The 17,191-nt window shown below is 42.5% G+C and overlaps 1 protein-coding gene across 5 annotated transcripts in view; it reads right to left on the bottom strand.

Annotated features, from left to right (window-relative positions):
- Positions 1–32: 32 nt before the first annotated feature.
- UPK1B (uroplakin 1B) overlaps positions 33–17,191 on the bottom strand; it is a 29,699-nt gene continuing 12,540 nt past the window's right edge. For 2 of the 5 annotated variants that reach the window (XM_037158749.2, XM_037158748.2), the window contains 7 exons: positions 15,902–15,989; positions 14,679–14,879; positions 12,514–12,588; positions 11,682–11,804; positions 9,735–9,914; positions 4,182–4,265; positions 33–957 (listed from right to left, as the gene is read on the bottom strand). In XM_037158749.2, the coding sequence (XP_037014644.2) occupies positions 907–957; positions 4,182–4,265; positions 9,735–9,914; positions 11,682–11,804; positions 12,514–12,588; positions 14,679–14,879; positions 15,902–15,970 (783 nt within the window). In that variant the 5' untranslated portion in view covers positions 15,971–15,989 and the 3' untranslated portion in view covers positions 33–906. Of the gene's footprint in view, positions 958–4,181; positions 4,266–9,734; positions 9,915–11,681; positions 11,805–12,513; positions 12,589–14,678; positions 14,906–15,901; positions 15,993–16,726; positions 16,785–17,191 lie in introns of those variants that run through there. The other 3 variants (XM_053663080.1, XM_053663081.1, XM_037158750.2) reach the window with 3 other exon arrangements.

Below are 17,191 nucleotides of genomic sequence, written 5' to 3'. Positions count from 1 at the left end.
TTATGACACCGGTAAAAACAAAAGAAAGTGAATATATTTAAAGGCCCTCTTTATTTATAAGACAGTTGCTGAGTTACATGAATTCTCTTCAGGGCCACAAATGAAAACATAGTTCAAAAGGGAAACATTTTGACAGTAAACAAAAATCACCACAAATCACCTATCTAGTAGCTGGCTTGCCTCTCCTCTATTTGAAAGCTGTTTCCATTTGAAACTAGTAAATATATGGAAAGGGCCTCTACTTTGTCCTCCAAAGCTCAAAACTTTTCATTAATGGGAGGCTGAGGTTACTAAACACACCAATCTACAATGTCCAAGAGGAAATTTGGGGCATTGTTAACTGAAGATTGAGCACTGCCCTGGAGAGTAAAAGGATCCCAAAGTGGCATTTAAAAGAGTCGCCTGAGTCTCCGTATATGGCAGCCACCATAGAACAAAAGGCGAAAGATGCATAGAAAAAAAGGCACCTTTCCTCGGTTTTTTCACATGGACAATATGGAGATGAGTGAAAGCCTTTGAAAGTGTCTTTTTGGAAGTAGTGAGAAATACAGGCAGATTCGCTGTCCAGATAGACTTGGCTGGCTGTGATAACACAGGCTCCTGTGAATGTTTCTATGCCCCCAAATTAAAAATGAACAGGGGTGGGAGTAGTTATTACCTCCTTTCCAAAGTCTCCCACTCCTACAATCAGTAAAATCGTGTGAAATCCTAGACCAGGGTAAAAACACAGTGCTGAGAATTTCAGGAGCCCGAGAGCCTGCAGGAACTCCATGCCTGAAGGAACTCAGTGGCAACTTGAGTGAGGACACGTGTGCCTGCGGGCACACACGTGGAATGTCAGGAGAGCGGTTCCAGCACCAGGTCCAGAGTCACCAGGGGAAGGCGGGTCCATGGTGACACTGTCTTTTAATATTCAATTCTGCTCCAGTAGAACATGGTACCCAGGAGAACCCAAAACTAGAACACAAACAAAAAAAAAAGGGAAAAATTAATAAGGAATTGGTTTAGGAACATCTCATACTAGGGAGAAAAATGATGTTAGGCTCATTCAGGCTTTGTGACGATGAATTTTTAAGGGTACTCTTGCCTAAATAACATCAGTCATTTCTATGTTAAACTAGCCCCCTTGAAAATTCTTCCTTCTTCCCGTCAGGGCTTAATACCCTCTACTGCATTCCTACTTCTGGTGTGTGTCATTTTGGAATATGAGTTTCTTGCTTCTAGTATGAACTCTTCCCAGGGGACTCTCTCTTTTCCCAAAAGTGCTTGTGATGAACAGCTGCCCTCCAGACACTCAAGGTATTTGCCTCAGGCCAGGGGTTAGAATATATGGGTTCTGTGGCAGATCTGCCAGTCACTCCCTGCATTTGCAAGGTAATATAATAACATCCTCACCGATCCCAGAATTAAAAGATTTAATGAGATAATGAAGTAATAATAATAGCGTCTAATGTTTATTGATAACTTACTATCTATCAGGCCTTGTTCTAATACTTACACATATAACTCAATTTAATGCTTTCAAAACCCTCTAGGAAACTGAGGCCCAGAGAAGAGAAGTAACGTACACAAGGTCATAGAACTAGTGGGCGGTGAAGCTGGGGGCCAAGCCCAGGAGGTTAGCTGCAGAGTTTATCCCTTTAACCACTATGAGAAAGCCCTCCATAGGCAGCAGTGAACTGGATGTGCCCAATATCTCTTCTTAAGCACAATTCTTAGGAACCCTGTTGAATTTCTCTATTCCTTGTAAGAAGGGAGTCTGGTCACCTATCCAGCGACTGTGGTGGGGATTTAGTGTTAAGAGTATTTGACATGGTGCCTTCCTTCTCTGTAGTAGGTCTTCAACAGTCCTAGTTCCCTTTCCTATTTTGAACTTCTAGAGGACTTACAAGATCCAGAGTCCAGACCATGTGGTGCTTATAGAAATATCAAAAATTTCAACTGGTCTGGAGTTCTAAGATTCTCAAAAGCCTTTAAATATTAGCCCATATAGTTTCTGCCAGCGTGACACAAAACCAACTTCACTGTTATCATTTTTCATTCACTCAACAGAGATTAAGTGTTGGCTGCGTGCTGTGCCGGGCACTGCTCGCCAGGCTCTGGGGAGGGACAAGCCCTCACAGAGCAATGGTTCCCAGCGGGAGGTGCGTGCGGGTTGTCTGGGGGGAGTCCTGGCAGGTGGATTGAGGGCTCATAGAAGCCTCTCAAAGGAGCTGATTTTCCCTTCCTGCCTGCCTCACTCAGTTGCTCACCCCCAACCCAACATTTATTTTATTTATTTAGTTATTGCATTTACTGAGGTGACATTGGTTAACAAAATTATGTAGGTTGCAGGTGCACAAAGCCCAACATTTCTTTGAGTGAGGGGTACAAACAAGTGGTGGCCCTTTTAGGGGTCTACAAGGAAAGGATATTTACATAACAGTATCAAGACTTTATTTGCCCTTTCTGCTCTGTTCACATTTGCACAGATGGTGCAAAGGCAGTGGAAGGAGAAACTGCTGGCGTCTCAACAAGATTCAAGGCAGAGGCACAAATCCTTCAGTGCTCTGTACTTGCAGGAGAACAAAGCGCCAGTTTTACTGACAGAAAGGAAGTGTGCCCAAAGCAGTTTTGTTGCAAATGGAAACAGGATGGTTGTCTTGAGGAAAAGCACTTGGGTATTTGAGTTGTGCACTGAACTGGTTATTTTTTCATGGAGCACCATTTTTACTTGAATAAAAATGACTAACAGATGAACTATGGTTATTTAGAGTTGGATGTTTGGCAGACATTTTCTTGAAAAGTAGTAAAGTGAGTCTGTCATTTGTTGCTGTGATAAATCTGAGCTTTCAAATCAAAATCATAAAACTTGTATTTGTCACCATGAATTTGCTAGCATCCCAATACTGAAATTCTCTTCCAATGTGGCAATATCAATGAATGTAATTTCTTGGTATTCCATGAGGAAATCAACCAACATGTTGGAAGATTACATGGCACAATGAATCAATATTTTTCCAAATAACCAATGCATGATGTTACAGAATTGTATGTGGGTAAAAGATTTATGCCAAGTGCAGGACAAACCAATATGATGTATTCTAATGTAACAGTCTGAAGTTCATTGACATAGTTTTAGAGTTCATATTGCAACTAACCCTTAAGAATATTACTTGTCATTTGTCTAATGCTGAAGAAGAATATTTATGCTTATCTTTAGGTAAGGCTATTGAAACATTCCTGTTGTTTTTTCAACTACTTATCTGTGTGAGGATGGATTTTCTTCAAATCCTTCAATCTAAGCAACATATTACAACAGACTGACTGAAAACCCGGATATGAGAATCCAGCTGTCTGCTTCTGCCACACATTGGAGAGGCTTTCAAAAATGTGAAACATTTCCCATTGCCCCTTTTCTCATTACCTTTTTGTGGTGGAAAACAGTCACTTTTTCTACAAAAATATCTTGCTAATGCTAACAGGCAATTATTTATTAGTAAGTATATTGAAATTTCTGTGTTACTTTTCAATAGCATAAATGTGGATAAAGATAGCTTCCATAGACAAAAGCTCTTTGAAGACCTTGATATTTTGAGAGAATAAAGGGGTTCTGAAGTTAAAAGTTTGGGACTGCTTTCCTAATGCAATAACTCTTAGTCCTGACAGGAAATTAGAATCATCCGGAAAAATTTTTAAAATGGGCTCTGCAAGAGGTTGGGGTGCGGGCACGCTTCGTTTTTTTCAAGCACCCCCCAGCCCCCAGAGGCTTTGATGCATAGCCAGAGCTGAGAACCACCGCTGCATCCTCTTGCTGCATGTGCATCCAAGTAACGTGGACGGGTGAGACTGGCTGAGGCAGCTCTTTGGAAGGAGATGAGAAAATTAGTGTCCGGCCAGAGCCATCTAGATAGATGGCAGTCTTGGATGGCTCACTATAATGAGCTAGCGAGGTTTGGAGAACTGGGGGAAGCAGGCAAGTGCATCCCAACCACCCAGAAGAAGGATCTACTTAACAGGGCGCATCCTTTCCCTGGCAGGGAACCTCCCAAGGGAATCTGCTGGCTTCACTCAGGTGCCAGCAGCTTCCTGAAGTTGTGTTTCCAGACAGTCTAGTGTGGTTGGGCTAAGCAGGAGCAATCTCAAGTTCTCTCCTTATTCTCATCTGTTCAGAAATAAAGCACATGCCAGGTAATACTCACAGTCCAGCAGAGAATGGCAAATCCAAACCAGGCAACCCCCCAGGCGTGCCGGTTCATTGGTCCAGAGATCAGTTCATAGCAGCCCTGGAGGAGGGGGCGATTCCACATCAGTGTGAGAGGACCCAGTAAGAGAGATGTAAGAGATGGAGGGGGAAGCAGACTGTTCAGTGAATTCAAGTCCAGGCTATTTCCACGTCCCTGTGCCAGTTATTAACAGTTATTGACAGTGCTTTGCCCAGGGAATAGAAATGATTCTGTCAGACTTTTCTGTATCACCTTTGTTTCTGTCTTTATCATTGAATGTAACTAACAAAGGTCTTGCTATTTTTTTGTAATCACTTTCGATTAAAGCTTTTTTTAAAAAGATGCTTCTATTTTAGCCTAACATTTTTTCATATTGAATATGTGAGTAATGTATTCTTAATAAAATTTGCATTTTTTCTTTTCCAAAATATGTTATTGCTCATTTCTTTGAGGGCAGAGTTACTTTTTGTTTGTTTTTGAATAAAAGTGCTTCTGGTCTAGAAAAACCAGAGGGTTTTTTTTTTAATCATTGAAGGGACCCCCCCCACCATGCTTTCTAAATTTTCATTTGATGTCATATTTCAACATATCTCTTCATTGGTTCTAGTGGGACTTCGAAGAGTCTCGGTGTGTGTGCAAAAGCTTGATTCATTTTTATCCATCAAATTATTCACTCATGCATGCCACAATCCAGCACATTTTTACACCGCATACTCTGTTCTAGTCACTATGCAAAGCACTGGTGTGAGACACTCATGTAGGGCTAGACCTGCTCTCTCAGTGACCTCTAAAGCCCTGGGAATCACAGGGAATGACTAGGAAGTGCAAAAAGCAGGCTGGTTCCCTTAACCACAGAGGTTCACAGGAAAATGTCCTTGACAGGCTGACCTTGAAGTTTAGGCCCTGCCTAGTGGCTACAGGGGGCCATTTGAGGTCCTGTCCGTTCTGCCTCAGTCCCTTGTTAATCCATTGGCGTGCCCTGCCTTTGCAATGCCCTAATTTCTCCCCAATTCATCCTTTTCCATCTATGTTACAGGTACCTCCATTCACCTAGATGCTCAAATGAAAAATCATGGAATTGCCTTAAACTGTTTTTCTCTTATTTAACATCATATAATTTTTGGGGGTCTACTTTTACAATGTGTCTCAAATCCAAACATGTACTACTTCCTGCTACCACGTTGGTCTGCCATGTCCTCCTCCAGGATTACTGCAAGACCATCTAACTTGTCTCCCATGGGCCCAAGTCCACTCTTGGCACTCTACTAGTCTTCGCACGACGCCAGAGGGGTCCTTGTAAAACCGGAGCCAGATCACTTCACATCCCTGCTCCAGACCCTCCAGTGGCTTCCGTCATCCTTAAAATGGCATCCTAAGCCCTCACAATGGCCTAAGGGCCCTGTGTGAAATGGCCCTGCTTCTCCCTGTGACCTCAGCTTCACTGCCAGAGGCTAATTGCACTGTAAAGCTACTGAGCTTGAGCTTCAGGGCTGCTATTTGCAAGACCATTTTAAAGCCCTGTACCTAATTTTTTATTTTTTTAACTTTAAAAAATGATTTTGCTTATTTATTTTTACGGGGGTGGGGGGGGAGGGAGAAAGACAGGAAGATAAACGTTGATAGGTTGCCTCTTGCACTCCCCCGACTGGACCTGGCCTACAACTAGGTATGTGCTCTGACCAGGAATCAAACCAGAGACCTTCCACTTTTCGGGGTGATGCCCAACCCACTGAGCCACACTGGTCAGGGAAGCCCTGTACCTAACTTTGTGTGCGTATTTTTAATTGTTTTTCCTATGGAGGACCCCTCTCTACAAATTTTATAAGCTTCAGTCCTTATGGGATCTAGACACACCCTAGTCTTCCACTCTTCCTTCACTCATTCTGGCCTTGCCGTATGGCTTTGCCATGGTGATGTCCTCGAAGTTCCTCCAAAAAGCTAAGAATGCTCTTTCTTGAGGGCCTCTGCACTTGCTATCTCCTTCATTTAGAACCCTCTTCCCCAATCTTCTTTAAGTGAGGTGCTCATTTCCTCACCTAATTCAGAACTTGGTGCAAATATTATTTCATCAGTGCTTTCCTGACCATGGTAGAGACATATACCCTTTCCCCCATAGTTCTCTATAAACATATCCTGCCTTCTTTCTGTCATGGCACTCAACACCACCTGCAGTTTATCACGTAGTTGGTGATGTGTTTATCATCTGTCTCTTCAGGGCTTTTGGGGACTTTCTTGACTTTGAGTCTGGGCTCTGGAGCCAGACTGCTAAGAGGACAGGGCTTCTCCCCTGTTCATTTTTGAATCTCTAGAATCTCTAGAACAATTGCCTAGCACAAGGTAGCCACCTAATAAACACTGATAGAATGGATGAAACCTGATGTGACATAATGATACAACAGTATTGTATATGACACAGTTGATCATCCACAATCACTCCTGTCTCCATTATTCACTTGATCCTCCTGACGATCCTGGGAGGTGAGCATTCATCCAGTAATACGTATGAGTCCACTTAGGTGCCAGGCCCTGGGCTGGGCACTCAACTGTGATAAGACAAAAATGGGCCTCGCCCTCATGGAGCTCACAAACAAAAACCCAGTATTTTCCTTCCTTTTCTCACTCAGTGCCTTTTCATCATTATAGTGGTGCTTAACTGGATCTTCCTTAGTTCCACCCATCGTAACATTCCAGAGGCAGTGATCAAAACTTGCACATGGCATTTCTAGGGCAGATGGACCATGACGTATGAGGTCTGTCTGGAAGGTATCCAGCCATGTGGTATAAAAAAAGAGACATTTTTTGAAGAAGATACAAGATACAAGAAACACTGTACATAGAACAATGATGCCTCAGTCCCCTTCAAATCAGGCTCCTCGGGACCTCACACAGTTCTCCCAATTGCCATCAGCTGCCCTGTTGTATTTTCCTAAATTTCATCAATGGTCTGAAATATCTTCCCCTTTAAAGGTGATTTTAGTTTTGGGAAAAGCCAGAGGTTTCAGGGTACCAAATCTGGGCTGTAGTGGGGCTGAGTCACCTGGGTGATTTGATATTTTGTCAAGAAACTGCATGAGACATGATGCATGAGTGGGGGCATTGTTGTGACGAATCACCAGTTGCCCTTAGCTGTGGCCTTAAGCATCGATTGAATAGTTTCCACAGAGCAATGTTCAAATTTGACACAAAATTTGACACAGATTTATTGCTCTGCTCGCTCAGTCATTTTTAATGCGATGGACACACAGCACTCATGTTTACTGAGTGGCATCAACCACCCCCACTGACTAGTACAGTGAAGTTGTCACTGTTCATGTATGTGCATTCCCATCTACTCTCTTTGGCTGCTAAGTTACATCAATGTTGTGCAAACCGTTCTTTGATATTAACAATGGGTAGACTTTTTCCAGTCAGACCTCATAAGAATGCGCACATCTGCATCTGTAATGCCATGTATAACTGTGGGTGATTTCTGTTATTACCACACTTATGATGACTTCCCTAATTTTGTTAGCACTCATTTGTATAGTGTAGGTCTTGAAAGGCTACAATACGAACACGAAAAAGAGAGCCATTCATCTTTTAATTTGCCCACCCACCAAACATTTATCAATGCCTGCTTTGTGCCAGGCATTCTGCTAAGTGTTGAAAATACAGAACTAAATAATGCATGGCCCTCGAGTAGACTAATAGGAAAAACAGACTTGCGAACAAGTAATTACCATTTAGTTCAAGGTGGCAACTGCAATAATAGAAAAGAAGTGTATGAGGTGATGGAGTGGCTTGTTTTGCTTTGTGGAACAGGATTGCTATGGGAAAAGTAGCAGGCCCTCTAACTCAGAAGAATGGTGATGTGTAAGAATTTGGGAAACAGAGATGGGGAAAGGATTAGTAGGTAAGAGATTAGGTTGAGGGCGAAGAATGAGTGAGATCGAGAAGTTAGGAACATGGAATCAGGGACAGAAGGAGGAACTGCAGAATTCAGGTACTTGGCTCTGGAGTGGGGTTGAGTGATAACAAGTTTGTAGTTGTAGCGCAGCTGGTGATGAGTGGAGGTGGAAATGTTAAGGACAAGGTGTGGCCAAGGCAGTGTAAGGGCTGGTTCCCGAAGGGTTGTAAAAACAGGTGTAGAGATCTCTTATTGCTAGATTATAATAGTATTGCTGTGAGATAAAGTGACTACCTGAAAGCAACATCAGCTAACAAAGGAAAACATCCTTTTTGTCCCTTTCGAAGAGATCATACAGTTTGTTTGCAATTACAGTCCAATCAAGATATGTCTGCCTGGGCCATATCAGGGTTGAGATACTGAAGGCATTGTGTGACTCCTGAGAGTGACAATTACATTGCACATCGTAATTGTAGGCAATACACTTAATTTTTTTACAGCAGTGTAAATATGAGTGATTCTAATAATTTGAAAACAATGCTGCTGAAAAGCCAAATGAGGGTTCGTTTGAACAACTCTGCAAAATAATTTGTGTTTTCCTTTTCTGGATGAATGCAACTGATCCTAGCCCAGGCACCTGTCCGGGCATGGCCAACGGTCAGCAGTGCTGTGCCCTTCATTCTGGAAGTGCACTTTGTGTTATTTCCTTCAAGACTAAAAAAGCTGATGTTTCTTGATTATTTAATGAACAGACACACAATCAGCTTTCCTTGAAGTGGTTACTTGCAAAGCAGTGCTCAGCATTTTAGAGGCTGACCATTCATGGGTGAGGATTCTCTTCAGGGCTTTTGGGAGTATTTCCAAGTCCTTTTTGGCTTTGTGTCCGGGCTCTGGAGCCCCACTGCCAGCTTTGGAGGCCTCACCCTGCCCTTTACTACCTGCAAGACCTTGGGCAAGGTATTTATTGGAATCTTTGTATTTCAGTTCCTCATTCATAAAATAGAGACTGTACTGGCACCCACCTTTGAGCATTAAATGAGTTAATATATGTATGGCATTTGGAATAGTTTCTGGCATTTAAGTTCTCAATAATTGTTAGTTTCCATCATCATTATATCATCCTCATTAGGCTGGAGACACTTTTTAAAAAACCATCTGTATGTAAATTACCTTCTACCCAAATCATTATTCTAACATTTTATTAAGACTATCCTAGATTATTACTGAATAAGGAGTGTGGATATATAATTACTGCATTTACTCTTAACAATGACCATTGCTTTGGAACTGGCAAAACACTCTTTTTTCATATTGTTCCTTCCAATTCACATTTTTCAAAAATAGATTTTTTTTTGAGACACCAACTCTATACATTGTACAGATCATTTTCATTTAAATAAAGTTGAATTTGGCTATTGCTATTCTCATGTTCTGTTAATTTCATTAAAATTTCTCAGATCAGCCCTAGGTTAGCATTCACATTTTACTAGATTAGCATTCACAGAGAAGAAAACAATTAATATAAGCGATAGGAAAAAGGATGGAGAGTTCCATAATGAGACACCATTACCTATAGTTAACCAGTATATTTTTCACGAAGCACCGAAGGAACCTCTGGCGGGCCTTGCGGGGAAAGGACTCACCTGACTGTGATAATAACCAGGGACTCCTAGTTTGCAGGCCTCCAGGTTGAGAGGTTCTTTCAGCTTGTTCATAACACAGCACTGACGAGGCCAGGGATAGTCAGCATCGCTGTTCTCAGCCCGGAAGGCAGACGTATATTTCTGCCAGTCCAATGGACCATTCACACCACAGCATTTGTCCTGTCGGCAGATGAGAAACACGAAATTCTCCCCTGTGGCCCTCATTACACCCATCAATGTAGCCACTGGGATTTTATGGAAAGTGAACATATGAAATTTGTACATAGCATACATTCACTAAAAATACCCCAATGAGAGCCGAAGGTATTGATAACTTACATTTTAGAGTTTGTAATTTATTATTACTCTATAAGCCAGTAATGAGCTCTGTAACCTTTGACGAGTTATTTAAACTCTAAATCTCAATTTCCTTAATTGCTTTTTGTCTTTTAAACCCTCAGTAAATACTAATACTTAAGAAATACTAATATCTTGATACAACAATGTGAGAGAAAAATACTTAGTCTCATATAACATATGAGGAAATTGAAAAATCAGAAAATTAAAATTTCTAGTGATAAATTATGAATAATCCTCTTTGTTTTACTTTTTATATTTGTAACATTTTCTGTAGTAATTATACATTGCTTTTTTAATGGAAGAAAATAAACTGGAAAACTAACCTAAATCTTGTGACACACACCTATGCCTGTACATAAAAAGGAACAATTAATACACAGCTAATATCCTTACATTCTGGATCAGATTGAAGATAAAAGATAAAACACAATTCATATCACTTCCCTTCCTTTTTATAAATTCTGCTAGACTATTTCAAAGAAAGAAATTGAAACTATGGGCATCTCTCAACTTTCAGAATAAATATATTCAAGCAAACTTTATGATAAATTAACTATCTTTAAAGCATGCTCTTTTATGCTACTGGATTGTGGAAAATATCTTAGCGAAGAAAATACTCATCCTCTATTTGGACCTGAGCATTTTGAGAAAAAATGGTTAAGTTCGAGCCACGCTTTAAAAAGTTGGTAAGTAGACTTTCAAATGTGTGAGTGTTCATATTCTCATTTGAAGAGCTTAATTCTTGCTAACAAGAGAATGATAGAAAGTAAAAAAAAAAGTGGCTGAGGAATTGATGGCTCAAATAGGGTGAAGAAAGTTATTAAAATGGGAATATTAAAGTAAATTACAGAAATTACAGAAAACAGAGGGTAAAGAGAAAGTTCAAAGAAGGTGCAGAGGCCACAAGGGAGTTTGCAGATGACAGACTGTGAAATGTGGGTGGTGGGTGGGCTGGGGGTGGAGTTCAAGGGCAGTGCGAGAGTTGGGGTATGCCAGGGATAAGAATTTATGTACATACAGCAATAGACAGGAGATGATGGGTATTCTAAAAGATTTGGACTTTTGATGGTATTTGAGGTAAACTTGGATATGAGGTATCATTGCTAAGTAATGAAAATGGGGATCAAGTCAAGCCATAGTCCTTGATCCTTCACAGGACCGTCCATAGGAAGTGTGAAAGGTACTAAATGAGCAACAGGGATGGTTGGTAACTGCCATTTGAGTTCACAGAGAATCAGAGGAGGCAGCATTTTTCTCTTAATGTAAGTGATGCCTGAGTTCTAAGGGACAGAGTGTGTGATTAATCTCAATTTCTTGAAAATGTCATTATCCTTATTCATGCAAGCTAATCAACATCATGGCTTAAAACAAAATATAGGTCTAGGAGTCTCACTGACTCATGAACATGACTCCTGTCCCCTGCTGGTAAAGAAGAGCAATGGATGAACTGGCCTATGCCAAGTCCCTTTGTGCAGGAAATCCTCTTTGAGTCTGTGGTCCTCCACCCTGTGACTTCACTCCCACACTTGCAGCCCTGGAGACTGGTCTGCTTACAAAGTGGCATCTTCTCATGATCCCAGGCCTTACCTGGAGCATAAGCCTGTCCCAGGTTTTGGTGACTCCATTGTTTTTCCACTGTTCATCATTGTTTGGGGGGCTGTTGTTTTGGTACCTCTCCAGCATCTGCTTCAGGAAGAGGTTGGGTGTGAACTAAGGAGGGAGGAGGGAACACAAGAGGGAGAGTTAGCCCTCTAATCCACAAGGAGGCAAAGTGATTTGTTCCGCCCATTGCTGGGGGCACTGAACACTGTCTCTTGGGGTCAAACTCTGCTCAGAGGCACGGACTAGGGGTTGGGAAAGGTATGAGGCTGCTCTGGTTGGCTGTTATCCCACAGGTAAGGAGAAATCCCCGTCTTCAAAGAAATCTTCATGAGAACAGGGTGGGCAGGCATCGACTGCTGGGTGGCTCAGACTAGGAATTAGGGAGATGAAGAGAAAGCAAGATGCTGAATTGAGAAGTCTTAGATGTGGTGGAGTGTTGATTGTTCTTTTGGGGAACCAGTGGCCATGGCAAAGTGGTGAACTGTGTAATCCCCACGGGGATTGCAAGCTGGAGCCCTGGGCATCACACTGCCTGGACTCAGGAATCTCCCCTTCCTCTTACCAGCTGGGTAACCTTGGACAAGTCACTTTCCCTTGTTAGGTCTCGTTTTTAGCATCCATAAAATGACAATAGTCATAATTCCCATTTCATAGGGTTGTTACTGGGATTGAGTAAAATTATATATTTATTATGGATGTGCATATTAGGGTGCCTGGTACGGAGTAAGAGCTTAATACATGTCAGCTATTACCGCATTACAATGGTGATGATGGCTTGTATGATTGTTTCGCTCTGTGCTTTTGGGATGGTACTCACGAAGTCTCGCTGTGTTGCTGCTGTGATGCAAGATGCCACTTCAAAGCTGTAGACAATAAACATCAGGATGAAATACTGGAAGGGAAACAAATTTTTTAAAACAGGAGTTACATTTATCTCCAAGGGAAGATTTTTTTTTTAAACAAATTGTTATGTTTTCTCAGTACTGGGGTGGGCAAAAGTAGGTCAATAATAACAAATAATAATTAATAAATAATACAAGAATAAACTGTGCTTTGGGTGCTCACAACTATAAACTTACTTTTGCCTATCCCTGTATATTCACATAAATATAATCATCCAATAATTCCCACAGTTATTCTACAAACCCTCACCGACCAGCTGCTTGGAGCAAGACTTGGTGCTCATCAGCTCAATTCTCTCCTTTTCTTCAGAGAACAAATACTCATTGAATATACAGCTTTCTCAGTCCACTATCCTGCATTTCTATTTTAACTGAGAAAACGAGAATGAACTGGTGGTGGGGGGTGGTGTGCATGCACATGTACACACTCACTCATGAGCTGCTCACACGTACTGCTTTTATTTATGTCTGGAAAACTTCTGAACCACTAACGACCTCTGAATCTGAATTGATGACTATTTGCAAGAATTCTGACTTTGCTTTCCTCAGCTTTGCACATACACTTTTGGTCCTGTGTGCTTCTGGGAAAGTGGTACTTAGGTCAGTGGTGGTGGGGAAATGCAGGTTATACTGCCCCCCCCCCCCAGCTGCCGCCCAGCAGGGCCCTCTTCTGCCCTCACCAGTAGGCCCAGGGCTGAGCTTTGGCTGGAGAGTAAATAGCAGAAGCACCTTCAGAGGCCTCATAATATTTTCCTACCTCCATAAACTGCTGTCTTGCTCTTTGTCAAGAGCTTGGCTGGCTCCTGTTAAAGAAGCTCAGAAACCTCTTAGAGACACTCTGGAAAGGAGGCCCAGGGCACAGAGGTTTTCTCTGTCATCCACTTGTCAGGTGTCCTGTCTCTTCAGGGGCGTGGTGAAGAATGTGCTCTTCCAGCTCAGTTCCCCTGGCTGAGTCAGGCACACAGGACTGGCCCACAGTGAGCCTGAGATGCAGCTGAAGCATGTCTCTAGGGACATTTGCCCCTCTCCTACCTTTCCCAGCATTCCTTTCTCCACCCTCCAAAAGTGGGTGCCTTTGCTCTGAAACTAACTCACACCAAGGAGCCAGAGAATGTAAATGGCCTGCATTCCCTGGGTGCCAGGGCAATGTCAGAGCACAGGAATAGTGAACCAACAAACACCTTCAGTTGCTGGACTGCTTTCATAAAGGCGGAACTCAGGTCCAACAGCACTGGTGTAGGAATGGGGGTGGGACCCCATCGGTATGCACAACTACTATCTTCAGTCTGGGGATAGAGGATAGGGGTCCAGACTCAACTACCAGGTTTCTTAGCTCTGCTGATTTTTGCAAAATATCTCAAATTTACTTCCTCTGCAAAGGCAGGGCATGTCTTGCTGTCTGTGGTTTGGGGCCAAAGCCTCCTTGTGGGTACAGAGAGGTAGGGCATCCCCGGGCAGGTGGGAGCCGAGGCGACACTCTACACCTGTGCATCAAGCTCCTCCAGGATCCCTGAAAGGTGAATGCGCGATACGGGAACAGCAGGTCCGTATTTTGTGAGGATTTTGTGTGTTACAAAATCCTCAGCCTTGAGCCTAAAACTGTCTGAAAAGGCTCATGCTTCTTCTTAAAAGTTTATGCATATTTTATACCTTAATATTAAAATTTGTAGATTATACCTTAGCTTTAATACTGACTGATATTAAAATAATATTTTAAATCTCTTATTGTGAAGAGAAAAAATCTAATTATGAAGTTTTCACCCTGTCCTTTGGGCTACGTGACTCCTGGCTGTACCAGTTGGGTGCCTGCAGACACCAGTTGGAGAAGCAGAGATCTGGAAAACGCTCAGCAGGGGTCTCCCCTTTGGATTCCCTACATGGGAATTTTCTGCACTTGCAGTAGCAGAAGGCATCCTTGGCCCCACTTGGACAGGCTTCACAGCAGGGGAGTCTTCCCCTGCCTCCCGTCCCATGTGGCCCCCTCTACCCCACCAAGGGCCCAAGCACCGTGCTCAGGGAAGAATAAGCAATCTATCAACATTGGTCCAGGAGACAACTATAGAGAGTTCTAAGGTCTTACTGCCAGAAGGAGTTTCCTGCTGGACTTCATGATGCCTACGATGCCTAGAGCAGACAGGCAGAAGAGACAGATGCCGACAAACATGCCGATCCAGGCTGCCCCGTAGATGTCGTCATTGTTGGTGGCTTCGAGCAGTGGGTAGAGGCTATGCTGGTCCGACACAAAGAAGATGCACTCTGCGGTCAGCGCAATGCCGCACATCTGGGGGCAGAGGAGCTTCTGTCAGGCTGGTGGGAGAGCAGCGTTGGGAAGGGATGGAGAAGGGGGGGTTGGGAGGTAAGAGAGGCTAACTCTGTCCCCTGCATAGGCTTTAGCAAGTGACTCAAATTCCTCACTGCCGGGAACTCAAATGACTCTTTTCATCCTACTAATTGATTATATGCCTCTGTCCACATTTTGCTCTCTGTCTCATTGCTATTTGGAAAAAGACCCAATTTGAGACCATTATAAAGTTCTTGAGGCATGAACCACTCAAACAGCATCTTTCTTGTATGATGACAATCTTTCACATCCAGTCCCTATCATCCAAATTCTCAGACTGTGATATTCAAACTGGTCCTGGTTGTATTTATTAGTACCAGAGAACCACCGCATGTTAGAGCTGGAAAGACTCTTGGTGGGTATCTTTCCCACTCCCTGTGTTTAACGGGTGAGTTGACGTTGGCCCTGAAAGACTTGTCCAGAGTCACATGGAGTCAGAAGCAGGGCTGCGCCAAGAGCCAGCGATCCTGACTCCTAAGTGCTTTCCCGCCACAGCTTGGCCTCTGAGCTACTCCCACATCCTGGAGTGGCCTCTGTGTGATGAGAACCAAAAGGCACAAACATCTGCCCCCAACAACCTTGAAAGCAGAGTCCCATGAAATCAAATGAAGGTGAAATAGGAAGGAAACAGCAGAGCCTGTGTGTGGTGGGAGTGTTTGGGTGCTGACCATGACTGACACGACTCCTTTCAGATTCTGTGCTTTAAACTCAGGAAGCAAATATCTATTTTTTTTCAATCTATTCTTTTGCTGTTTTACATAGCTATACATAATTATTTATATAGTTAAATTCAGGCTAATATATTTTACTATACACTCAGGCTAATACATTTCTTAAAATGAAGAAAAGATGTAGGGAGCCTGTAATTACATCATTATTTTCCTTTAAAGTTTCGCCTTTGATTGATCTAAAATCACGATTACAGGAAGAGCAGAATTGCCTGAAAAATACTTATTACTTACACCAATAATCACGTTTCCAAAAATCAGGAGGCTCTGGAAGCAACGAACAGTGGACTCGTCTTTGGCCATCTTCAGGAGTTTTCCCAAGCTGGAGACACAGTGGAGGACATTACGACTTGATAGGAGCAAGTGACAAATACTACTACAAGTTTCATAACATGACTAGGTCACACCATTGTGTTTTGCCTTCTCATTCAGAACATCCAAATCAAAGACATGAAATCATGTAGCAAAGGAGGAAATTTGGTTATTAAACTCAGTAATCATTGTCATTTTATAAAAGAAAAAAAAAGTCAAGCTTGCCAGAGTCTGATTAGTCATTTTCAGGAGCTCTTTAAGGTGTGGAATATACAGGCCGCATACTTCTGAATGATGAACTGAGGTCCCACAAGTCATCGAGGGCAGAACTGCGGGGTGGGGGCGGGCAGGGCAGGGCTGAAGCTCACTGAGGGTCCTTGGGATGAAACACAAAGGGTAAACCCATGGCCAGAGTGGGCAGTTGTTCCCAGCGGGACTCTAGGCAGCTGTTGAAGACCATTATTTTCAGAATGTTTTCCTGTCTTCGAAAAGAGTTGGCATTTGTTCTCTGGATCTGTGAGTTTGTTTCTGTTTCATTTTGTTGGTTCATTTGTTTTTTAGATTCCACAAAGAAGTAAAATCAGAGAACAAATTATTGATTGTTTAAGGGGATGGGGAGAAGGGGAGGGGGACCAGGAAGGGTAAATTTCCATTCATAAAATAAGTCATGGGATGTAATATACAGCATAGGGAATAGAGTCACCAAAATTGTAGTAACTCTGTATGGTGAATGGTTCTTAGACTTACTGCGGTGATCACTTTGTAAGGTATATAAATGCTGAATCACTCTGCCGTGTACCTGAAACTAATATAATAATGCTGTATGTCAATTACAATTAAAAGTAAATTAATAAAAATAATTGGCAAATAAAAAAAATTACACTGTTACATAAGAGGAGGAATAGGAAGAAAGAGAGAATAACATATTTAGTCCCTTCTACATGCCACTCTACTGGGTACTTTACATATACACACATCTAAGCCTCTGAACCCATTTAGGTAGAGACAGGAAAAAGGCGGCAAGTCCTGTTTTGCCTATGAGGAAACTACAGCTTATTTGAGGGAAATCAAGTTCCCTGGAGTTGTACAACCAGTATTTGGAAGAGCTAGGCCAGAGATTTTGGTCAGTGTGACTCCAGAGCCTGGGCTCGTCTGCCCAGCCCGCATGGGCTCCCAGGAATTATTTACAAGGTTTAGAGCTTTATATGGCCC

Source organism: Artibeus jamaicensis, unplaced genomic scaffold, assembly GCF_021234435.1.
Source record: "Artibeus jamaicensis isolate MK-2021 breed Jamaican fruit bat unplaced genomic scaffold, CSHL_Jam_final contig_3126, whole genome shotgun sequence".
Lineage (NCBI taxonomy): Eukaryota > Metazoa > Chordata > Mammalia > Chiroptera > Phyllostomidae > Artibeus > Artibeus jamaicensis.
Note: the sequence above shows the minus strand (reverse complement) of the source record. Positions and strands in the feature narration are given on the sequence as shown.